The sequence below is a fragment of the Gekko japonicus genome, unplaced genomic scaffold (assembly GCF_001447785.1).
Source record: "Gekko japonicus isolate JY-2015 unplaced genomic scaffold, Gekko_japonicus_V1.1 scaffold175, whole genome shotgun sequence".
Lineage (NCBI taxonomy): Eukaryota > Metazoa > Chordata > Lepidosauria > Squamata > Gekkonidae > Gekko > Gekko japonicus.
The window spans coordinates 822785-848009 of record NW_015166425.1 but is presented as its reverse complement, the minus strand read 5'-3'; the positions used below and the strand labels follow the sequence as shown (position 1 = coordinate 848009).

General features: G+C 54.4%; 1 protein-coding gene across 1 annotated transcript in view; it reads left to right on the top strand.

Annotated features, from left to right (window-relative positions):
• The window catches only part of INTS3 (integrator complex subunit 3), a 200043-nt gene that overhangs the window by 168372 nt on the left and 6446 nt on the right, over window positions 1–25225 (top strand). Inside the window, exons 22-26 of the mRNA XM_015411750.1 lie at window positions 1783–1851; window positions 5228–5303; window positions 7044–7157; window positions 8958–9006; window positions 18822–18989. Of these exons, the coding sequence (XP_015267236.1) occupies window positions 1783–1851; window positions 5228–5303; window positions 7044–7157; window positions 8958–9006; window positions 18822–18989 (476 nt within the window). The remainder of the gene's footprint in view (window positions 1–1782; window positions 1852–5227; window positions 5304–7043; window positions 7158–8957; window positions 9007–18821; window positions 18990–25225) is intronic.

Genomic DNA, 25225 nt, shown 5'->3' with positions numbered 1-25225 from the left:
CTCACACTAACTCAGCTCAGAGGGAACAGTGCCTCCTACCTAATCGCTTTCACTGGAAGTGCCGGGGATTGATCCCGGGACCTTCTGCTTGCCAAGCAGATGCTCTGCCACTGAGCCACAGCCCAAGTCGAGAGAGGGGACTCCTCCAGAAGGCTTTCAAATCTCTGCTTGAGGTCCTAGAGAGTCGCTGTCCATCGGAAAAGATGTTACCGAGCTAGACAGTCCTGCGATTTGTCCAGGATAAAACATCGTCATATGCTTACATTTTATAGAACATTTCATAAGACATAGCTTACCTAAGGGACTGCCTTTCTCCACACGTGCCCCAGAGAGCACTAAGATCGGGATCCCAAAACCGCCTGGTTCTCCTGGGCCCTAAAGAGGCCAGGCTGGCCACAACAAGAGCCAGGGCCTTTTCTGTGGCGGCCCCTCACTGCTGGAACGAGCTCCCGGATGACATCAGAACCCCGCGGGACCTCACGCAGTTCCGCAGGGCCTGTAAAACGGAGCTCTTCTGCCAGGCTTTCAGTTAGGGGCCGCCTTACCATCACTGCCCTGGCCCTTACACTCAACACCACCATCGATTGGGCAGCCAACAGGCTGGCAGGAGCCTGGATTCATAGAATCATAGAATGTCAGAGGGACCTTGCAGGTCATCTAGTCCAACCCCCAGCACTCTGCAGGAGCATAGCCGGAAGATAGCCCTACATACCTACAATATACCCGAAAGATGGTCGTCCAGCCTCCGCTTGAAAACGTCCAGCGAAGGAGCATCCACCACCTCCCGAGGCAGACTGTTCCACTGCTCAACCACTCTTACAGTTAGGAAGTCTCTCCTGATATTTAGCCGGTATCGACTCCCTTGTAATTTCCACCCATTAGATCTAGTCTTGCGATCCGGAGCAAGAGAGAATAGATCTGCTCCATCTTCTACATGACAGCCCTTCCGATACTTGAAGACGGCGATCGTGTCCCCTCTAAGCTTTCTCTTTCCCAGGATAAACACACCCAACTCTTTCAGCCTTTCCTCGTAAGACTTGGATTCCATCCTGGTTGCCCTCTTCTGGATGTAGGCGGCCACTCAACAATGATAGAACGTCGCCATCTTTTATTACAGCATGTGCTGAGCTGCCGTGTTTTATATTGTAACTAGAAATAAGGCCCGTTGTGGAAATAAATACAACGGGAGCTAGAAAGAGGCTCTGGGAGAGTGCTCTGGCTTTGGGTAAACAGTGTCAGTCTGCTTTTAAAACATGAATCTGGGACCTGCACACCACCAGAATACAGCAGGTTCCATATGCAACTGACATTCCAACTGCCTTGCGGGGGGGGGGGAGTTTGAGGTGTGGAATGGAGTGAAGTCCAATCAGCTTCCATATGCAAAAGACCAGGTTGTTGCAGCAGTTGTGGTGTGGGCGGGACCCGGGCTTTGCCTTCTGATTGGTGGCGATATATGCTGAGGAGCAGTGCCATCAGCCATACACTAAGGGAGTGCCTTTTAGAATTAGAACTTTGGCACCCACTATTCAATTATATATAAAGGAGAGATTGTAACTGATCTTATTGATGCGTACCATGGAGTTCCAATGTATACATTGATATATATGTTGTTAGCCGCCCTGAGCCCACCCTATGGTGGGGGGGGGGCAGGATATAAATTAATTAAATAAATAATAGGGAAACAAAATAGGGGAGGGAGAGGGGAAGCGGCGATGCCCTTAGTTCAGTGAGACCGCGTGCCTCTTCCGCCGGATTCTTATCCTTGTCCCTCCCCGCTCTCAGTTTCCAGACGAGACCTTGCGGAGCGGGGAGCTGTTGAACATGATCGTGGCGGTCATTGACTCGGCTCAGGTAAGATGTGCGCGCGGAAGGGAGGGGCGGGATCCGTTTGGCTGGTCTCAGAGTGTACAGCAACTATCCCATCTGGGGCTGGGGGTAGGGGGTGTATTTCCAGCTTGATCCGCCTGCCCTGTGCAGGTCAGCGTGTAAGGGGGGGGGGAATCTAAACCAACAAAGCACAAACCTCCAAAGGAAGTTTAGAAAACTAATTGAGGGCCAAAAGTTAAAAACGTAAGCAAGCGTACAAAAGAGTGTTTATATACAAAGACACAGGGGTCATTTCGTAGAAAAAGCGGTGGAGGAGCTCATTAGCATAACTTATTTGCATATGCCACACCCCCTGACATCACCGGAAATGTGTCAGATGGCAACACCCACCACTCAGGCTCCACTGGACTATTTTGGATTGCTAGCTATTGGGGGGGGGGGACATGCAGATCCTCGCAGAGGAGAGAGAGCTTGTACCTGAATAAAACATGGTCTTAAAGGTTCCACTAGACTGTTTTGGACCGGGGGGTGGGGCGGGGGGGTGCTCTGCAAGTTACCTGGCTGCTTCTTGCTCTGACTGAGGGCTGCTGGGAGCAGGGGGTGGGGCTTGTTGCATGTGCCCGCCCCCTGGTGGGCTCTTTACTGCCGGAGCTCCGCTCCTGTGCACGAGGGCCGGATCTGAGAGCCAGTTTGGTGTAGTGGTTAAGTGCGCAGTAGTGGTTTGGTGTAGTGGTTAAGTGCGCACACTCTTATCTGGGAGAACCGGGTTTGATTCCCCACTCCTCCACTCGCACCTGCTGGATCACCTTGGGCAAGCCATAGTTCTGATAAGAGCTGTTCTTGAAAAAAGAGCCGTTTCTGACAAGAGCTCTCTCAGCCCCACCTCCCTCACAGGGTGTCTGTCGTGGGGAGGGGAAGGGAAAGGAGATTATAAAACACTCTGAGACACCTTTGGGTAGTGAAGGCAGGGTATAAATCCAATCTCTTCTTCTTGTTCTTCATCTGACATGAATGTCACTTTGTCGGACCGGGCTGTGTGTACCATAAAAGATAACGCCAGGTACCAGAGATATAAAATTTATAAAGGACACAGGCAAACCCAATTACTTTTTACCCAAGATACAAACAAAAGCAATTGATTCCTAGCCGTGCAAGCAATTGATTTACTGGGGAACCCGCAAAATCCCCAACAAATGTATTTAATCATACCCAAGACTAGGTTTTTTATCCCCCAAGGGATAAAAGAAGGGAGTGCCTTATATTTCTATTCCTGCCAGTTGCTTGCGGGCCGGGTAAGAGACGTGGATGGGCCACATCCAGCCCCAGGGCCTTTATGTTTGACACCCCTGCTCTAGAGCCTCTCACCATGGGGCAAATGCCCTTCCCTAGAATAATCTCAGCCAACCCACCCCCTCCCAGATTGAAAGAAGCTGCCCAGTCCCCTGGGGTGGGGTGTCATTTGCACTTGGGCCCAGGCCCTGCACGGAGCGGAGCTCTGGGCAAAGTCTCCTGAGACTTGGAGAACAGCCTGCCAGTGCCAATGCTAATAAGTTGCTATGGCACCAGCGCGGAGTAACCCAAAAATAGCCAAAGCGGAGAGGCAGGGAGGAAGAGGGGGGCGTCGCGGGCAGCACGCTTGCCAGCCCAGCCCAGCCGTACACAGAACGGCTCCTGAGCCAGGAGAGGCCCGCAGACCAATCGTTTCCCTGATAAGCCCCTCCTCCTCCCCCCGCCCCATATATCCCCACTGGCTTCAGCTGTCAAGTTTTGCTGCCCATCCTCTGTGTTTTTCCCACATGGGTCTTGGCAGAACTGGATCTCTCAGGCTGGTTTTCTTTGGCAAGGAGGGCAACGCGATGGTATCGCATGTGGGAAACGTTTGGTGACGCCCCACCTCACTGGGCTCCTGCCACGCTCTGGATGTTCCCAGCTCAATTCCCTTTGTGTTTCCTCTGCCCTTCGTAGAATCATAGAATGTCAGAGCTGGAAGGGACCTCGCAGGTCATCCAGTCCAGCCCCCTGCTCTCTGCAGGAGTACAGCAGGAAGACAGCCCGGCAACATACCTGAAAGGTTGAGAGTCCAGCCTCCGCTTGAAAACATCCAGCGAAGGAGCATCCACCACCTCCCGAGGCAGTCTGTTCCGCTGCTCAACCACCCCACCCCCCCGCTGCATTCTGCTTCAGGGACCCTCCGAGACCCTTAACCATGTTTCGCTTGCAACAGAGACAGTGGCAAAGCACGGAGGTCTGGCCAGATCTGTGGCCCACTCTGTGTAGACTCCTCCTGCACATTTAAAACATGTTATCGCTCCCAGCAACCACCGTGGCTTTACATTCTGCAGGCCGAAGGGCTTTGCCCGCCGCTGAACTGAGGGGGGCGATTTGTAAACATCCCGTTCCCTGATCGCCTTTGTCCCTGTGCCTCCAGTATGACCGAAACCACCGATCACACTTTGCTATCCTGCAATCAGCGGTCCTCGTGATGAGAACTGTGGATCTGGCCCATTCTGAGCAGATCTAATCCTGCCACCCAACCCCAGGCAGTTTCTTTTCCGTTGGCTGATGTTAACGCCGGGGGGGGGGGCACAAGCTCTGGCCAAATCTTCGTCTCTTACGATGTCCGTAAGACGCTCCTCTGCAGTGAGTTAATGCGACAACGCGAAGGGTTTTATACCTTTTGATGCTACCTATCTATTTAGTTATTACATTTTTTTAATTGGCCAATCCCTGCAATGAGGACAGCTGGATAGCTGATGCAGTGTTTAAAATTTATTGTTTGTAAACGTTTCCGTGTTTTAAATGTATGGTATCGTTCAGCTCAAGACCTCAGGTCAATGGAGCTCATTGTTAATAAAGGAAAGGCTGAAGGAATAAGGGTGAAAACCAGGGCCTTTTTGGTAGAAAAAGCCCAGCGGGAACTCATTAGCATATTAGGGCACACCCCTGACAGCACAACTCATTGGCATATTAGGCCACCCCCCCATGTTCCCAGAAGTGTGCGCATCCAGCCACATCCACCTTTTGCTTCTTATTCTGTTTACCCAGGGCCTTTTTTGTAGCAGGAACTCCTTTGCATGTTAGGCCACACACCCCTAATGTAGCCAATCCTAATGAATTCCTGCTGTTGGGTGTGGCCTATTATGCTAATGAGTTCCTGCTGGGTGTGACCAACTTGGGAGCCAGCCGGAACTCCGTTCCTGTGCGTTCCTGCCCAAAAATAGCCCTGGGAAAACAATGCAAGTTGAGCGGGGTGGGGGGTGGGGGTCCTCCCTGACAAGGACCAAAGGCAAAATCTTTCTTGGCCTCCTGTGCCTTCTGACCCCCTCCACCCCTAGCCTGGCTCTCTTCTGCAAGTTCTCCTCACTCAGCCCCCCCGCTTCCTCTTGCTCCCTTTCCGCAGCTCCAGGAGCTCGTGTGCCACGTGATGATGGGCAACCTGATGATGTTCCGGAAGGACTCGGTCCTGAATATTCTGAGTGAGTAGAGCACAGTCGGCAGGCCGCCTCGGGGCAGCCCTCCTTTCCAGGACAGGGGGCAGGGAAGAGCCTTGGGGGAAAAGAGGTCACTGGGGCCCCTGCAGAGTGCCGAACTCTCAACCAGTCTGTCTTTGCTGGCTGCTACCTGCAGTGTTCCCTCTAAGCTGAGTCAGTGTGAGCTAGCTCACAGTTTTTTAGCCTCCGGCTCGCCCATTTTTGTCTCCGCTCCGGAAGGCTGGCTCCAGAGCAAACTAATTGATGCAGCAGCCCAATCGCTCCCTCACAACTTTAATGCCAGGAGCTCACAAAGTAGGACTTCTGCTCACAAGACTCCAGAGCTCTGAGGGAGCATCGGCTACCTGTACAGAGGGAAAAGGTGCCAAGGGGACGTGAAGCAGCCCACAGAGGTCTGGGGAGCATTTTGCCCTGTGAGAAGAATGCCTAGTATGAGGGGAACACTGAGAAGCCGGCGTCCCTGGCGGTAGCTAGGGGCTCCGGGAATCAGCCACAGAGCACAGAGCTTTTGCATGCAGAGGATTCCCAGGCTCATCCCCTGGCTCTCTTCAAGTAACAGGATCCTCTAGGCCAGTGATGGCAAACCTTTTAGAGGCCGAGTGCCCAAACTGCGACCCAAAACCCACTTATTTATCGCAAAGTGCCAACACGGCAAATACTGAGGTTTTACTTTAGAAAAAACAACCCATACATTAAGATGATCCAAACAAAGTAAGGGAAGCAACCCCAAATGCTTTCATTGACTTAAAATTATTTGGCAGAGAATTCGACACTTTAATGATGGTCTGGGCCTGGCTGGGGCGACGGCACGCGTGCCCACAGAGAGGGCTCTGAGTGCCACCTCCGGCCCCCGTGCCATAGGTTCGCCACCACTGCTCTAGTATGAGGGCTCAGGAGATCAACACTTTAAGGCGTTGAAGAGCCTCAGCTATGAGTCATGACAGTCGTACGCTAGATAGCCATGGCTGTCTGAGGCTCGATAGACCGACAGCTCTCTCAGTATATAAAAGTACAGTGGACCACTGTTCCCTCTAAGCTGAGTGTGAGCTAGCTCGCAGTTTTTCAGCCTCTAGCTGACAGATTTTTGTCTTGGCTCAGGAAGGGATGGCTCCCAAGGAAACTAGTTTATGCGGCAGCCAAATGGCTCACTCCCAACTTTAATGCCAGTAGCTCCCAAAGTGGGATTTTTGCTCGCAGGACTCCACGGCTCAGAGGGAGCATTCTTGGGGTCATGGCGAAATCCATGAATACTTGTGAGGCACGGTTCTTCCACCTCTCAGCAGTGAAACAAACAAAGATCCAAATGTTGCCCCAGCCCAGGCAAGCCCGATCTCACCAGATCTCGGAAGCCAAGCAGGGCCGACCCTGCCAAGTACTAGGAAGGGCTGGGAGGCAGAGGAATACCAGGGCTGGGAGGAGGTATTCCAAGGAATACCAGGGCTGGGAGGCAGAGGCAAGCAATGGCAAGCCCCCTCTCTGAAACGGCCGAGCCCCACTAGGGGTCGCCAGAAGTCAACCGTGAGTGAACGAGGGAGTGAGCCCGGGACCTAACGCACTCAGGTCCCAAACGCCACCTCTGAGCCGCTGTCCAGAACTGGTTCTGAGCTCCACTCTGCTTAGGACACTGTTCTTGGGATAGTCAGGATTCCGTTGCATTTTGGAAAGGTGCTCGCGCCCTCCGCGAAAGCGTCCGTGACACCAACCCTTGCTTTTTCCTTCCTCCAGTTCAGAGCTTGGATTGGGAGACGTTTGAGCAGTACTGCACGTGGCAGCTGTTCCTGGCGCATAACATCCCCCTGGAGAGCATCATCTCCATCCTGCAGCATCTCAAGTACAAAGGTGAGGTCCAGCTGGGACTGGGCACCAAGCAACTGGCGCCAGGCTTGACTGCTGGTCTGCTGGCGGTTCGACCCGCCCACCTGCCTGCCCCGCAACTTCCAGTTGAAAACCTGGAACTTAAGAGCCAGTTTGATGTAGTGGTTAAGAACGGCGGACTCTAATCTGGGAGAACCGAGTTTGATTCCCCCACTCCTCCACATGCAGCTGCTGGAGTGACCTTGGGTCAGTCACAAGTTCTCTCAGAGCTGTTTTCTCAAGAGCACTTCTCTGAGACCTCTCTCAGCCCCACCTGCCTCACAGGGTGTCTGTTGTGGGGAGGGGAAGGGAAAAGAGATTGGAAGCCGCTCTGAGAGTCCTTTGGGTAGTGAAGGGCAGGGTATAAATCCCATCTCCTCTTCTTCTTGTCGTCAGCACATCAGGCACTACTCTAGAATGTGGGGCAATTCCGGAGCTTCACCTGGTGCATTGGCGTCACAGCTGGGTTTTCATCCACAAGGGACTTAAGTGTGTTGCGCAATATCACTTCCACTGCTTGCCCTGCGTCCAACCCCCCCCCGGGGGGGGGTTGCAGCTTGCAAGGGGAAGGGAAGGGTTTATTTTCTTCTTTATTAGATCTATAGCCCACCCTCCCCTGTACAACAGGGCTCTTGGCAGGTGACATTAGTATTACTAAATTAAAACTATTAAAAACATCTCATTACAGTAATACTGATGCAATAAGATGGCACATAAAAGGGAATCACAACATGATCTGTGAACTTAGGCGGGTCATGAGAGGGAAGGGCTGAGGAAGGGCTGCCTCAGTGCTTGGTTCTCGTGGCCCCTTCTGACACGCCCAGGGAAATGCCGATCGCCACTTTGGGGTCAGGAAGCACTTTTCCTCCAGGCCAGTTTGTCCGGGGATCCTGGAGGTTTTTTGCCATCTTCTGGTCATGGAGCAGGGAGTCACTGGGGGGGTGTGGGGGGGTAGTTTTGAATTTCCTGCATGGTGCAGGGGGTTGGACTAGATGACCCTGGAGGTTCCTCCCAACTCTATGATTCTATGGTTCTGTGAACATGGTGCCCCTTCTCTAAGGGAAGGAAGTCAGTCCATGAAGAAACCATTGCTGCCCTCAACCATAGGCCTGGCGGGACATCTCCGTCTTACAGGTCCTGGGAAACTGCATCAAGTCCCGCAGGACCCGGATCTCATTCGGGGGAGAGCCCCACCAGGCTGGAGCAAGGGCCGAAAAAGCCCCGGCTCTGGCCGAGGACAGCCAAATACGGGGACCACCATGTCATTGTCAGGTTGGGCTGACCAAGCCGAGGCAGGCTGGTCCCCCCCCCCAGTCTCTTCTCCCTCTCCCAGAATCACACGTCAGGGAGACGGTGGCCCAGTTCCCCCTGGGATCATAAACCTGCTTCAGGACTGTGCCGCCTCAGACTGCAGGTGGGGGCTCAGGTGATGGAAGGCCCCCCCCCAATACAAAACCATCCTTCAGCGCCCCCACCCTTCAGAGTCTCCTCAGATACAAATGCGAAAACCAGACTTCTGTGTATGTAAAAAGCTAGTGTGTTACGGAGTATTCCAGCCTTCTCCCTGACATCCTAACATTCTATACCCCAGGAGATTCAGAATATATTGGTAAGCATTCCATCGTGCGAGCCCCATCTGGAGCAGTCCAGTCCAGATGTGGGCTCACCTTCTCCGAGAGACCAGGGCTTGTCTCCCCTTCTCCCGTGCCGGGGGGAAACAGCATCCAGCTGTTCTAAGTGATTAGCAAGTCAGCGGAGCTTAACAAGCATCGCTTTCTTTTGCAGAACACCCCGAGGCGCTTTCCTGCCTGCTGCTCCAGCTGAGACGCGAAAAGTACGTATCGGAACTGATTTGCCAGTTATCTGAAGTGCTGCTCTGGCAGGGGTGGCTTATTTCAGGGTCGTAAGAACATAAGAGAAGCCATGTTGGATCAGGCCAGTGGCCCACCCAGTCCAACACTCTGTGTCACACATTGGCCAAAACCCAGGGGCCATCAGGAGGTCCACCAGCGGGACCAGAACTCCAGAAGCCCTCCCACTGTTGCCCCCCCCCAAGCACCAAGAACGTAAGAGAAGAACCCTCGTAAGAACATAAGAGCCCTGCTGGATCAGACCAGTGGTCCATCCAGTCTAGCATCCAGTCACACACACTCTATCTCACACTCTGTGTCACACAGTGGCCAAAACCCAGGTGCCATCAGAAGGTCCACCATCAGGACCAGTACTCCAGCTGCCTTCCCACTCTTGCCCCCCAAGCACCAAGAATACAGAGCATCACTTGCCCCAAACATAAGAGAAGCCATGCTGGATCAGGCCAATGGCCCATCCAGTCCAACACTCTGTGTCACACAGTGGCCAAAACCCAGGTGCCGTCAGGAGGTCCACCAGCGGGGCCAGAACTCCAGCTGCCCTCCCACTCTTGCCCCCCAAGCACCAAGAATACAGAGCATCACTGCCCTAGACAGAGTGTTCCATCTGTACCTTGTGGCTAACAACCACTGATGGACCTCTACTCCGTATGTTTATTCAGTCCTTGTCTATGTCTATGCTTGTAGCTGCCACCACTTCTTTAGGCAGTGAATTCCATGTGTTACTCTTTGGGTGAAGAAGTATTTTCTTTTGATCTTAACCTAATAAGAACATGAACAGCCTGTAGAGAAAGCTTATCAGTATCCTTAAACACAGCTGCAGAAGAAAGGCAGAGAGATGGTCAGGGCTCTCTATATTAATTTATTTTATTTCATTAGATTTTTACCCCGCCCTCCCAGCAAAGCCGGCTCTTCCTCTTGTCATCCCAGGAGAGCCGTATATACCCTGTATTTCTACAGTCGCAACTCAATGCAGGTAGTGAGTGCCGACTTCCACACTGTAAACTTCTCTGCTTTAAAAGTTGATATCAGGGGTCATTTCGTAGAAAAAGAGGTGCAGGAGCTCATTAGCATAACTCATTAGCATGACTTATTTGCATATGCCACATACCATGACATCACCGGAAGTGTGTCAGAAGGCAACACCCACCACTCAGGATCCACTGGACTGTTTTGGAATTGCTAGCTATTGGGGGGGGGGGTTTGACATGCAGATCTGCCCTCGCAGAGGAGGGAGAGCTTGTACCTGAATAAACCTTGGCCACTGGACTGTTTTGGACTTGGGAAGCCAAGGGGAGCTCTGCAACTTACCTGGCTGCTTCTTGCTCTGACTGAAGGCTGCTGGGAGCAGGGGGCGGGGCTTGTTGCATGTGCCCGCCCCCTGGGCTCTTTACTGCCGGAGCTCCGCTCCTGTGTGCTCCCGCAGGAAATGACCCCTGGTTGTTATTATCGTCAAGTTTCTAGTCCTTAAGGATGCAAAATGGGGCTTGCAAATATGCACACAAGGCCTGGTAGAATCTCCGGAGCCAGAGGAGGCGGCAAGGAGTCATCCACTGACCCAGGGTGGTTGCTTAGCTCCTCCTACGTTCCTCACAATGGAGCGGAAGAAGACGTGTCTTCAAAAACAGCAACGGGGCAGAATTTGGCTCCATTGACACAGCACCGCTCTGAGCCATCGCTCGCTGTTAGAGTAACCATTTGGCGTGCAGAAGGTCCCAGGTTCAATCCCCTGACACCTCCTGTTAAAGGGTCTGGTTGTAGGCGAGGTGAAAGACCCCCGGCCTGAGAACCCGGAGAGCCGCCGCCCGTCTGAGTAGACGATACTGACGTCAAGGGACCAATGGCCTGATTTGGGGAGAAGGCAGCTTTGTGCGTTCATGTCCTAAAGAGAGTCTAAACTGCCCCTTCTCCGGTTCCTAAGGGATTGGGGGCCTTCAGCCAGTTGCGCTGGTGTGGGAGCAGGTCGGGCTTCCGGAATCTCCACCCCACTGTAGAGCGCTCCTTTGCCCCACTGTACCCCAATCGTGTCACTGGAGGGGGGGGGGCAGGCATTCGGCACAGTCTGGGTGCCAGGTTTCATCGGCTCTCCTGGGATGACAAGAGGAAGAGCTGGCTCCAGGGCTTTTGATTTTGGGAGACGACATCCAGCACGACGGAGGGGGTTAACTCACTCGGATCCTCTCGTTCCCTTCCCGGACCCCTATTAGCAGGGTCCTCTGTCTCTCTCTCTCTGTATCCCTTCGGCATAGAGGTCCCGGGTTCTTCCTCCCCGGCCTGCTCCCCCTTAAATCTCCCAGCCCTGCCACCACTCCTCCCTCCCTCCCTCCCGGGCTTCAGAGGAGAGCGGCCACGGGGCTAGCCAGTTCCCCAATTCGATTCTCTCGGTTCCATCCTTCTTCTTCTCTATCAAGCCATCTTCTCAGGGGCTGCCGCCCGCCTCGGCCTCCTTTCACGGATGGTGTGGCAAAACGGGGACCCGCCCTCAGCCCTGGGAGACCGAGGTGCCGTCCTGTGGCTTGCAAGGCCCTGCTTTTGCCCCCTCCCACCCTGCCTGCGGTGGCTCAAGTGGTTAAGACACTGAACTGCAGGCTGTGGAAGGTCGGTAGTTCAGCAGTTCGAGACCCGAGTGTGCCACATGACGGAGTGAGCTCCCGTCTCTAGTTCCAGCTCCTGCCAACCTAGCAGTTCGAAAGCAAGAAATTGCAAGTAGATAAATAGGTACCACTTCGGTGGGAAGGTAACAGCGTTCCGTGCGCCTTGGTGTTTAGTCATGCCGGCCACATGACCACGGAAAATGTCTTCAGACAGCGCTGGCTCTTCAGCTTTGAAACGGAGATGAGCACCGCAACCCTAGAGTCGGACTCGACTGGCTTTCGAGCAAGGGAACCTTTACCCTGCCTGGCGGGGCTATTTCTCTCCGTTACATGCTGCCACCACTCACTGAATTGACACCGCCTTCCTAGAGGGACAGTGAGACCCCTCTGGCTGATTTCCCCACCTTGGGAAGCGGGTACCTCGATCTTTGGGCGCCCCCTGGAGAGTTGGCAAGCCCTCCGATCTGGGCCCGTTTATGTCCCCTGGCCTCCCTTTGCCCCTGGTAACGTGCAGAGCATGGAGGACTATGTGGTTAAGGCACACCAGGCTTTTTAAACTCAAAAAGGAAGATTTATTCAACTATATACAGGTTAGGCATTTCCCCCTCCTGTTGTGGAGAGAAACTCCAGCCCTCCTCCTCAGGACTGGCCACCAGTACTGCCACCCTCCTGGCTCTCCACCATGATCTATGGTGGCCTGGACTGCCCACGGAGTCTCTGGTGACAGGAGTCCCACCTGTACTCTCCCTTGAACCTGCCGTCCACGATGAAGACCAGGCTGAGACTGACTCTTTTCCCCTCAGGAGCCAAAAAACTCCTTTCTCCTTGGCCCCGCCCCTGGGGTGTGTCCATCTTTTCCCTCTCTTTCCCCTCAAGGCTGCTGGGAACTGTAGGCAGGGAGGTATGGCAGCTCCATGGTTCCCTAAGGAGTACCTCCCCACACACGTAAAGAACTACCAGGCTGGCATCCACTTTAAGGCCTGGCAGCCATTTCGTCACAGATGCAATTCGCCAAGCCGGTCACGGGGCAAGACACCGGGGGCCCCCAGGCCATACCCCCAAGGGCTTTCCGTCTTGTCGTCTGAAGACAGGGGCGACTTGGTTATATCCCAGATTTCCCTCTCCATGGGATGGGCTCTCCCCGGCTGGGTCTTGTCTTCGGCCTCCCCGTTCCTCTTCTGGGGTCCCCCTCTCTCCCGGCTGGTTTCCGAGAACCCCCCGGGGTCTGGTTTAAGTCCAAGAGAAGTGGCTCTGAGCCCACCTCCGGACCCTAGGTCCCTCCAATGGTGCGTGAAGGCTCTAATTGAGCACGGTCCCCCTGAGACAGAGAGGAAACTGAAGCACAGCGAGCGGCACTTTCATTCCTTAATCAGAGGGTTTCTTGAGAAGCCAGCGCTGGCAGATGGAACCTTTAATTTCTCCGCTCCCGGCTGCCGCTCCGCTCTGAAGCGCCGAGCACTGTGGTGAGGCGATAGCTCCCCTGATAGAGAGAGCTCTCAGCTCTAATCAATTTAGACTCGATAAGAAGACTTTCATCTGCCACGAAAGTGGCACTGAGGAGCTAAAATCGGCACGCAGGAGCACAGAGCACTTTCCGGGAGAGAGAGGCTCGGAGTGGAGGGAAGGGCTGGCCTTGTGTCGGAAGTTTTAATCTTTGATTCATGCTGGTCCAGTACAGCAGGGAAGAATACTTCAAGGTCTCTCCCAGTAACACGGCATGCCAATAAGATTCGCCTAGGAAAGGTTTTGTGAAAGGGTTTATCTTGCACTCAGGCAGCTGAAATGATGTCCATAGTGCAAGGAAGGAATTGTTCCTCTTGGTCAGAATACCATCTGCGTGATGTTGTTATACCCTGCAGCCACAGACGCCACCCCCCCAGAGATATGGACATATGAAGAGCCCCGCTGGATCCATCTAGTCCAGCACCCTGTCTCACACAGTGGCCTCAACCAGTTCCTCTGGAGGGCCAACAACAGGGCAGAGAAGCCGAGGCCTTCCCCTCATAAGAACAGCACAAGAGCCCTGCCGGATCAGACCAGTGAGGGTCCATCCAGTCTAGCATCCTGTCTCACACAGTGACCTCAACCAGTTCCTCTGGAGGGCCAACAACAGGGCAGAGAAGCCGAGGCCTTCCCCTCATAAGAACAGCACAAGAGCCCTGCCGGATCAGACCAGTGAGGGTCCATCCAGTCTAGCATCCTGTCTCACACAGTGACCTCAACCAGTTCCTCTGGAGGGCCAACAACAGGGCAGAGAAGCCGAGGCCTTCCCCTCATAAGAACAGCACAAGAGCCCTGCCGGATCAGACCAGTGAGGGTCCATCCAGTCTAGCATCCTGTCTCACACAGTGACCTCAACCAGTTCCTCTGGAGGGCCAACAACAGGGCAGAGAAGCCGAGGCCTTCCCCTCATAAGAACAGCACAAGAGCCCTGCCGGATCAGACCAGTGAGGGTCCATCCAGTCTAGCATCCTGTCTCACACAGTGACCTCAACCAGTTCCTCTGGAGGGCCAACAACAGGGCAGAGAAGCCGAGGCCTTCCCCTCATAAGAACATCAGAAGAGCCCTGCTGGATCAGACCTGTGAGGGTCCATCTAGTCCAGCGTCCTGCCTCACACAGGGGCCTCAACCAGTTCCTTTGCTTCTTAAGGTGCCGCTGGGCTCAAGCCAAGCTGTTCCACTGCAGACCAACACGGCTCCCCTCTGAAACGAGCCACATGAGCGCATGGAGCTGCCTTAGACAGGATCAGACCCTCAGTACATCATCATCAATATTGCCTACTCAGACTGGCAGCGGCTCTCCAGGGTCTCAGGCAGAGGTCTTTCCCATCCCCTGCTGCCTGGTCCTTTTTAATTTGGAATGCCGGGGATCGAACCGGGGACCTTCCGCATGCCAGGCAGAGGCTCTCCCCACTGAGCCACAGCCCCTCCTGCTGCTCCTCTCTCTCTCTCTCTGGGACTCTGCCGGTATATGGCTCTCTTTACCCAAGTCACAGGAGGCCACCTGCAAGACGTTCACCAATCCCCAAGCAGCTCTCGTGTTCCTAGTGCTTCAGCCAGCTCCAGTTTTGACACATGGCAGGTTAGGGGCAGGAACCAAAGCTGTTTTTCATATGCCGCACACCGCTGCCTGCCTCCTTGGCCCGGTATCAGCAGACTCCCTTTGATATAAACACTCCGCGTTCAGGAAGAGTCGGGGGGGGGGGCTGTTATCAAAAAGCTTTTCCTGGTGTGTCTGGTGGAGGGGCCACGCTGAATGGCAGAGCGCTTTCATCGGCGCCCCCACCCCTCTTGCCCTTCTGAAATGTTAATTGGCGATCCGGCACCAGGGAAGGTGTTATCAGGCTGCCGTGCTGACCATCGAGATGGCTTTCAATTTCCTGTGCACCCGGAGCCGTGGCAGGAGAGCGGGGGTGTCGGTGGACTCGAGGCAGGCGGGTGGCCGGCGGAGCGCTCAAGTGGACCCTCTCCATCTTTTCTGATGCTGTCGATATCCCAGCCGAGGGTCTCGCCGGCCGTCTCCGGCCTTTCTCTGCGTGGGATCTGGCGCGGGCTCCGGAGAACGACAGCCTGTTTTCTTCTCTTGATTCTGCTGCTCGCGGCAGACGGCCCACATTGCTCCTTGCCTCGCCCCCTTAAAAGACACCTGCCATTCACATCCCCCTCAAAAGTACTGGCAAAACTATCAACCAGCGCGCCTGCTGAAGATCTCCAAGGAAGGGGTCCCCCCCCCCTCGCCTCTTCAGGGAGCCCATTCCACAGAGCCAGAGCCACGATGGGGAAGAGGCCTGGCCTCCAGTTGTTGCTTGACGGGCCACCCTAAGGGGTGGGATAGCCAGCAAATGGCTGCCAGTAGACCATTAACGGGGTTCCTGGCAGTTTCTTTGCACAGAAGGTGTGTGTGTGGGGGTCCCAATCCAACTTGGGCCCGTGCATGCCCAGGCCCATAGCCAGGATTTTGTGGCTTGTGGGGCAGATTTTTTTTCTGGCGAGGCTGAAGTTCTCAGGGCAGAGAGAAAAAACAACTGCAAGCTATCAACCACTTTAGATGACAGTTCTCAGCTGCTGCAAGTTAATGACTTCTGCCAGCCTAAGCAACAATTCTGACAACAAGCGGGCAGGTGGGGGTGATGACTTCTATAGTCAAGACAGCTCACACTTAGGCAGAAAAACTCTCTTAGAGGAGACCAGTTTCTTGACACAGAGTGAGGGTATCCTAGAGGTCACCTACTCCAACCCCCTTGCTCAGTGCGGGAATCAGTCAACTACAGCACCCCACTCTGCTTAAAGGAGCACACAACTTTTAAAAACGTTTTAAAGTGATTGAAAAAAGCGTTTGCGGTAGAAATTCTTGTGGGGCTGTGTCTTGAAGAAAGGGGGCAGAGCCCGCAAAGCCCCCAAAACAGACAAACAGATAGAATGATTATTCCAGTGACGTATGATGGGAGATCTGCTCAAGGGAGGGATATTATTAGAAAACACTGGCCCCTCTTATCTAACATCCATAGATGCCATCTCCCCCCCCCCCCCCTTTTGAAGGCTCTTTGGCTTTCCAGCTAAGCTGCCCTGAGCCTCTCTGTGTGGGTGGCCATGGCCCCTCTCTCTCTTAGAAGCAAGCCCGCATCAATTGTATTTTGTTGCCGGTGGCAGCATTTGCCCTGACCCAGATCCACAGGGAACCTGCAACATCATGGTCCGTCCCTGTAGGGCCGCCCGCAGTACTTCTCAGGAGAGCGCTTTAATTCCCATTCATGAAGGCCTGGCAGGAAACAGGCTAACGCAGACCGAAGGGTGGGTTTCCCTTAACAGCCATTCCCGATCGCCCCGGGAGAGGGAAGGCAGGACCTCCGCCTCCAAGCACGTCCCGCTGCTTGTGTTCTGCCGCCGGGAAGTTGCAAGCGGTCCCTGGCTGTGTGTTAATGGCGAAGCACGCTTTGAAGAGCCAGGCCTCACACCGAGCCTCGGCGCACGCGGAGGTGGGCATTTAAGGCCCACTCCGCGCAGGGGTGCTTTCCTGTGGGGTTTGGGTCAGCGATGCTACTAATGTGGTGATGAAAAGTGTAGTCCAGGCCCAGAGGATTAGCAGCGGGGGAGGATCGCCGTCGAAAAGCTTAAACATTTCAGTAAAGTCTGTGGGCCGTCGGGGTGGGTTCCAGGTTTTGGTGGGAGTGCCCGGGGGGCCCTGCCTCTCCTCCGCTGGCCACTGAGCCCCCCCCCTCGCACCTCCCCACCAGTGCTCCCTCCAGGGATCATTTCGTAGAAAAAGAGGTGCAGTAGCTCATTAGCATAACTTATTTGCATATGCCACACCCCCTGACATCACCAGAAATGTGTCAGAAGGCAACACCCACCGCTCAGGCTCCACTGGACTGTTTTGGATTGCTAGCTATTGGGGGAGGGGGGACATGCAGATCTGTCCTCGCAGAGGAGGGAGAGCTTGTACCTGAATAAAACTTGGTCTTAAAGGTGCCACTGGACTGTTCTGGATTGCTAGCTATGGGTAGGGGTGACAAGTGCAGATCTGCCCTCACAGAGGAGGGAGAGCTTGTACCTGAAGGCGGGGTGGGGCTCTGCAACTTACCTGGCTGCTTCTTGCTCCTCATGGCCCGACTGAGGGCTGCTGGGAGCAGGGGGTGGGGATTGTTGCATGTGCACGCTCCCTGGGCTCCTTACTGCCGGAGCGCCGCTCCTATGCGCTCCCACAGGAAGTGAACCCTGGCTCCCCCTAAGCTGTGGAGTCTTGTGAGCAAAAATTCTTTGTGGGCTGCTGGCATTAAAGTTGTGAGCCAGCGATTCGGCTGCCACATCAGTTAGTTTGCTCTGGAGCCGTCCTTCCCGAGCGAAGACGAAAATGTGTGAGCCGGGGGCTAAAAAGACTGTGAGCTAGCTCACACTGACTCAGCCGAGAAGGAACACTGCTCTCCCACCCCACTGCCTAGCCACCTGTCCTCTCCCCACCCACTGGCCTGTTTCCCAGTCCTCCCATCGCTCACAACCCCATCACTGTCTGTGCCAGGCAGGGCAGGCGGCTGGGAGGGTGGGGGGGTGGCGGGAAGGCTCACAACAAGCAGATGTGCAGCAGGGTGGGTGAGCGGATGGGAGCGGCAGCAACGGGGCCCTTGGCAGATGCCCCCACCCTGCGGTGTGCCAGCGCCGGCTCTGTGGGGCGTGTCCTGGGGGCGCAACTGGGGAAGACGGTGGCCAAGCATAAGTTCTGGAAAGAAAAGGTTTGGAGGGCTCAGGCCTGCCTGGCCGACGGCCGTTTCTTCTAGAAGCAAGTCCTGCATTTTAGATTGATAGAAACTGGCTGCCATTGGTGAGTGTATTTGCGCTCTATGTATGCTCAGAGGCACGTTTATTGCAAATTCTTTCATATCTGCTTTTTTGAGTATTTTCTGTATTTTTCATCTGTGCGTGTGTGTACGTACCTGGAAGTCATGGCGGCCTCTGGTGAGTGACCCCTACTGGTGGCCTGGAGGATATTCGGAGAGTGGCTGAATAAAGCCTGCCCCCGCCTCCCGACTGCTGGTATCCCAAGGAGGTCTCCCATCCAAGGACCTGCCACAGTCGACCCCGCTTAGCTTCTGAGATCTGGCAAGATCGGGCTTGCCCGGACTATCCGGGTCAGGGCCACATCTGCTTTTTTTTAACAGGAGGTTTGTTTGGTTTGGTTTGGTTTCCCGTGGGCGTGGTTAAAGCAAGCCGACTCTGAAGGAAGCCTTCACCCAAAGAGTGATTAACACATGGAATTCACTGCCACAGGAAGTGGTGGTGGCTACAAGCATGGATGGCTTCAAAAGGGAATTAGATAGGCATATGGAGCAGAGGTCCATCAGTGGCTATTAGCTACAAGGTATAGATAGGGGCTCTGGGGCATGTGATGCTCTGTCTTCTTGGTGCTTGGGGGGGGGGGTCAACAGTGGGAGGGCTTCTAATGTCCTGGCCCCAATGGTGGACCTCCTGATGGCACCTGGTATTTTTGGCCACTGTGTGACAGAGTGTTGGACTAGATGGGCCTTTGGCCTGATCCAACACTGGCGTCTCTTATGTTCTTCAGCCCAAATCCAGCCCGTCCCTGGAGGAGATCGTCTCTCAGGAGACCCTTACCTGTCATTTCCGGTCCCCCCCTTTTTTTAATAAAAAGGAGGAGAAATAAAAACCAGTCCCCACCTGTGTTCTGCCGCAGGCCCAGCGAAGAGATGGTGAAGATGGTGCTGAGCCGGCCGTGCCACCCGGACGACCAGTTCACCACCAGCATCCTCCGGCACTGGTGCATCAAACACGACGACCTCTTGGCGGAGCACATCAAGTCCCTCCTGATCAAGAACAACAGCCTGCCCCGGAAACGCCAAAGGTGAGGCCAGGCACGGGGAAGGAGTGCGGAGGTGGGGCGGGGCGGGAGGAAGAACAAGTGCATCCGCTTAGGTTGCGGAACCCCGTAGCTCCCAGCCTTTTTTGGTACGGTGGCCCGCGAGTCCCGAGTTTACTCGAGATAGCGACCCAGCCTGTGGGCAAACAAATCTGCAAATGCCCACCACCCTCTTTTCCATGGTTCACAACCCACTTTGGGGTCAGGATCAGGACCCACAGGTTGGGAACAGCTGTTGTAACTGCCGTACGTAGAAAAAAAGGAGCGGTCTTGGGTTTGGGGGAGGGTTTTTTGGCTGCGGGAATCCCTCACCTTTGCCGCTCCACACGGACCTTGCTCCGCCTTCCTACAAGGAGCACTTGATTCCCCCTTCCTTGTTTATCCTAACAACAATCCCGTGAGGTAGGACAGTCTGAAGGACAGCAGCCACCCCCAAGCTCCCCTGCTGAGCTCCGTCTTCCAGCGCAGTGTAGCCATTAGAGTGTCGGGTCAGGATCGGGGAGACTAAGGTTCGAATAAGCTTGCTGGGTGACCTTGGGCCCGTCACACTCCCTCAGCCTCAGCTACCTCTCAGGGTTGTTGTAAGGATAAAACGAAGGGGAATGATGTGCGTTGCTTTGGGTCCCCATCTGGGAGAAAGGGGAGGTACGAATGAAGTAAATAAATCAATTTTGGAAATTTTATATGCCGCTGTCTCTAGAGGACCTTTCTGACAGAGTGGGAATTTGAACCCAGGTCTCCGTTCTCTTAATCACCACAGCACACTGCCTCCAGTAGCTCTCCAAAGCCGTTTTCTTTCGCCTTCTAACGATTGCTTCAGGTGCTGCCCTCACCTAATGCAGGGGTGTCAAACATACGGCCTCGGGGCCAGAACCGGCCTGTCCAGGGACAGTGCTCTTATCCAGCCCAACAGCAACTGGTGCAAGGGAGGGAAAGCAGGAGGCTGCTCAAGGGAGAGGAGAAGGCAAGTGGGTGCACGTGGTGAGGTGTGTGTGGTTGTCAAGAAACAGAAAGGAAATTGCTAGGGGGCAGGACTATGAGACTGAGGTAAAATAGTGCGGGGGGAATGGGAGTGACGGCGGCGAAAGAGAAGTCGTGTGGTGTTTTTTTCCCCCTCCCGCCTCCTTCGGCCGCAGCTTAGCGAGGATTGGCGAAGCCACTACAGGGAGGGGCGGAGCCAAGCGGCCAGCGCTGCCACTGCTGTACCAAACAGCGACCATTGGGGGGGGGGGTTGGCCAGTGCGGGCACGTGAAGCGGTGGTTTGCTGCCGAAGGGATGGGGCCGGTAGGGGAGAGAGGAGGGCCGGCGCGTCGACTGGGAGGCAACTGGGCTGCCTCGTGCACGCCGCTCAGAGGGGAAAGCGCGTGGAGGAGCGGAGGGGGAAGGGGGGTGCCACTGTCACCGCCGCACGTTTGAACAGCCCCGGTGCCAGGAGGCAGAGTGAGCGTCGGGGAGGGGGGGGAGGGGGGATGGCGACCTCCCTTCTCCGCAGCACCTGTTCTCAGCCCATGAAGGAAAAGGGCTCGCGTGAGGTCAAAAAACACCCCTCAGAGGTTTCAGAAACAGCCTCTCCGTTTGGCCTTCCCCTCAGCTTCTGTGACAAATGCGGGGGGGGGGGATGATAACTGGCGGTAGGGGATCTGGGAGAACCAGGTTCAGACCCCTGCCCCCTTTTGTGGATTCGCCAGTAAATCAGTTGCTTTCGCTAATAGGAATCAGGAAGTCAGTGCTGGTCTGAAGCAGTAGAGCAGATCTAGAGTCCGGTGGCACCTTTCAGACCAACGAAGGCTTATTCAAGGCATGAGCTTGCATGTGGGCGCACACTGCCTCAGATACATTGAAACGGAAGAGTTCACACCTATAGACAGAGGCTGAACAGCAGAGTAACACATAACATGATGAAGGTATTTTAAGACACGCAGAAACAAAACTAAACAACAAGCCAAGGTTATAAGGTCAGCAGTTGTTTTGATTTAATTAAGGGGAGGGGAAGAAGAGTAAAGCAACAGATATGTCAAAACAGGAGATAAATGTGTAAAGGTAACTTTTCTAATTGTGTGAAGTAAACTGAGACTCTCCATTCGTCTCCTCTCAGGCGTGGAGCTAACCTGACAGCATTTTTTTCTTTTTTTCGAGGTAGGTGCAATCAGGGGTCCTTTCGTAGAAAAAGAGGTGCAGGAGCTCATTAGCACAACTCATTTGCATTACTCATTTGCATATGCCACACCCCCTGACATCACCGGAAGTGTGTCAGAAGGCAACACCCACCGCTCAGGCTCCACTGGACTGTTTTGGATGGCTAGCTATTGGGGGGGGGGGACTTGCAGATCTGTCATCGCAGAGGAGGGAGAGCTTGTGCCTGAATAAAACTTGGTCTTAAAGGTGCCACTGGACTGTTTTGGGCCGGGGGGAGCTCTGCAGCTTACCTGGCTGCTTCTTGCTCTGACTGAGGGCTGCTGGTAGCAGGGGGTGGGGCTTGTTGCATGTGCCCACCCCCTGGACTCTTTACTGCCGGAGCTCCGCTCCTGTGCGCTCCTGCAGGAAATGATCCCTGGGTACAGTGTTCTTTCAGCAAAACATTCCGACATTCCTTGCATTACATTCAGTGTTCTAATATAGTATTCTGAAAAATACGCTGAAATACAGAGGATGTATAGTCCTTCTTGTTTAGAATCCATATGTGAGGACTGAATGAGTTAGCATATGTAACGTAGACTCTTACCTTCCATTTTAATGTATCAGAGGAAGTGTGCGTGCACATCAAAGTTCATACCTTGAATAAACCTTTGTTGGTTTTAAAGGGTGCCACTAGACTCAAACTTTGTCTTAAAAGGTAAAGGTTCCCTTGCTCGAAAGCCAGTCGAATCCGACTCTAGGGTTGCGGTGCTCATCTCCGTTTCAAAGCCGAAGAGCCAGTGCTGTCCGAAGACATTTCCGTGGTCATGTGGCCGGCATGACTAAACACCAAGGCGCATGGGAAGCTGTTACCTTCCCACTGAAGTGGTACCTATTTATCTACTTGCAATTTCTTGCTTTCGAACTGCTAGGTCTTAGGAATCAATTAATTGGGTTTGCCCATGTCGCTTATAAAGTTTATATCTCCAGTACCTGGCATTACATTTTATGGCACACCTGGCTCCGCAGGACAAAGTAACAATTACATCAGATCCGGGCCTCGTAAAAAAGGCGTTGGAAACCCCTGCTTTAATGAGTGTTAGAAACAGAAGGCTGCAAGTCTCTGGCACCAAATTGGCAACGGATGACGGATCCCTGCCACAATGCTCTCTCTTAAGCTGTGGAGTCTTGCGAGCAAATATTCTGCTTCGCGAGCCGCCGGCATTAAAGTTGTGAGCCGGCGATTTGGCCGCCGCATAAATTGGTTTGCTCCGGAGCCATCCCTTCCTGAGCGGAGACAAAAATGTGTGAGCCGGAGGCTAAGAAACTGTCAGTTAGCTCACACTAACTCAGCTTAGAGGGAACACTGTGTCCCCGACCCACCCCCAAGCAGCCTCCAGCCCCTCCCTGAGGACAAGCCCCGCATTGCCCATCCGTGGGCATTAGCTTCCGTGCATCTCTTGTCCTCATTCTGTTCCCAGAGAGGAGGAAAGAGAGGCCCGCTTCTCCCTCCGCAGCCCCTGTAATTGGATTCCCCGCCTGCACCCTCATCTGCATTGCAAAACTCGGTGCAATTTATTCGGAAGCTTTCTCCCCTGGGGCCAGAGCGCTGACTGACAGGCGCCACCCCAGCACCAGGCCCCCAAGCCCAATTAGAGCCAGAGGGGAAGGTCTAGGTTTCAAGCCCGGCTGGAGAGGGGGAGGCCTCGGCGGAGCATTCCTTTGCCAAGGGAGGATTGGAGGCTGGCCCGTAGCTACAGTGGGGCTCTTGGGGGCAATGCCCCCTCTAAGCTGTGGGGTCTTGCGAGCAAAAACCCTACTTTGTGAGCTGCCGGCATTAAAGCTGTTTGCGAGCGACTTGGCTGCTGCATCAGTCAGCTTGCTCTGGAGCCCTCCTTCCTGAGCGAAGTCAAAAATATGTGAGCCGGAGGCTAAAGAACTGCGAGCTAGCTCACACTAACTCGGCTCAGAGGGAACACTGCTTGGGGGCTCTGCTCCTTTTCTTGAAGGTCCAGCCCCACAAGATTTTTTGGGAGAAGAGTGGGGGGGGGTCGCGTGCACGGCCCCCCTCGCTTTTCCTCAAAAGCGTTTGAAGGGATCCTTTAAACGCTTTTGAGAAGAAGCAGGGCATGGTGCATGCCCCCCTCCCTCCCCTCCTGCAAGATTTAAAGGGCCCTCCAGCTGACTGGCGGGCCAGGTGGTTCCCCCATCAGCTGAGGGACCCTTTAAATCTTGCAGGAGAAGAAGAAGAAGAAGAGATTGGATTTATATCCCGCCCTTCACTACCCAAAGGTGTCTCAGAGCGGCTTACAAACTCCTTTCCCTTCCCCTCCCCACAACAGACACCCTGAGAGGTGGGTGGGGCTGAGAGAGCTCTGACAGAAACTGCTCTTTTTCAAGAAGAAGAAGAAGAGATTGGATTTATACCTTGCCCTTCACTACCCGAAGGTGTCTCAGAGCAGCTTACAAACTCCTTTCCCTTCCCCTCCCCACAACAGACACCCTGTGAGGTGGGTGGGGCTGAGAGAGCTCTTGACAGAAAGTGCTCTTTTTCAAGGACAGCTCTTATCAGAGCTACAGCTTGCCCAAGGTCATCCAGCAGCTGCAAGTAGAGGAGTGGGGGAGTCAAACCCGGTTCTCCCAGATTAGAGTCTGCGCACTTAACCACTGCACCAACCTGGCGGGAGGGAGGGGGGTGGCCACCGGCGGTCAGGCTTGGAGGCGGATTGGAACTGACGTGAAAATAACAGCAACCCCACCAGATGAAAATTTGCCCCACAAGCCACAAGATCCTGGCTACACAAAAGGGCGTGGAGGGCCGGGCCCCTTCTTTGGGGTTCTCTTGCCGGCAGCCACCGTGAGCTCTGAGGCCTCAGCTTGCCCCCCCCCCCTGCCTTTTACCAGAACAGTCTTTCTGACCTCCCCGCCCTCCAACCCGGACTAAAGAAGCCCCGGATTCCAAAGGTATTCATAATCCCCCAACCTGTGGGAAAGTGAGAGGCCCCCTGTGTTTGTCTCTGCCCCTGTACCAGAGTGGATCGATGCCTCCTTTGGAGCCTGGCAGGATCCGGGGGGCCCACTGAGTCTTTGATTCGGGACTGTGTGGCCCCCTCCAAAAAAAGAGAAAAGAAACGTAATCTGAACCTTGCCTTAAACAAAAGGAGGTGCGGCATCTGAAGACGCAGGAGGGTCTTCTTGGGGGCAGAGCTGGGGGATGGTCAGTGTGGGCTTCAGCACCCCCCATGGGCACGGCAGGGCGATGCCAGGAGGTAGCTGAAAGGCAGGAAATCCCACTGAGAGCCAGTTCAGTGTAGTGGTTAAGTCCGCGGACTCTAATCGAAGAGAACCGGGTTTGACTCCCTGTGCCTCCTCCACATGCAGCTGCTGGTGTGACCTTGGGTCAGTCACAAGTTCTCTCAGAGCTGTTCTCTCAAGGGCACTTCTCGAGAGAGCTCTCTCAGCCCCACCTACCTCACAGGGTGTCCGTTGTGGGGCGGGGAAGGGAAAAGGAGTTTGTAAGCCACTCTGAGACTCCTTCGGGTAGTGAAGGGCGGGGTATAAATCCAATCTCTTCCTCCTCCTCTTCTTCTTCTCCTTCCCTGCCCAAAAAGCAGAAAAGTTCGCCGCGCAGGCCCCTGCGCTCCCCCCCCCCCCGAAATGCTGCTCTTCTCTGTGAGAAGGTCCAGAACAACATGGAGGGGAGTGATTCAGTTGGGCGGTCCCCGCTCCCGCAGTCCAAAGAGGACGAAGCAGCGCCCTGCCATTGGGCCGCTTACCCTCCAGCACCACTATATCTCGGAAGTTCGGCCTCGTCTCTTTTAAAAGGATTCTTCCTGCTCATTTGAAAACCAAGGGCATGAAGAAGAACACTGCCTGGAGACGTTGTGCCTTGGTCCCTTCGGGTCAGATGCAAACCTGTATCCCAGAAGAGGAAACAAGGCATAGAGAAAGGGTGTGTGTGTGTGGATGATGCGCCGTCCCTTGGTCCGGCATGGAGAACAGCGCCCTCTGCTGGCGGCCACAGTTAGCCGGGCACCTGGCTTTTGTCTATGGAACTAGAGGGACATCTAGTGGCTCTCTCTTCCTCCTCTCTGGCATCTGAGCA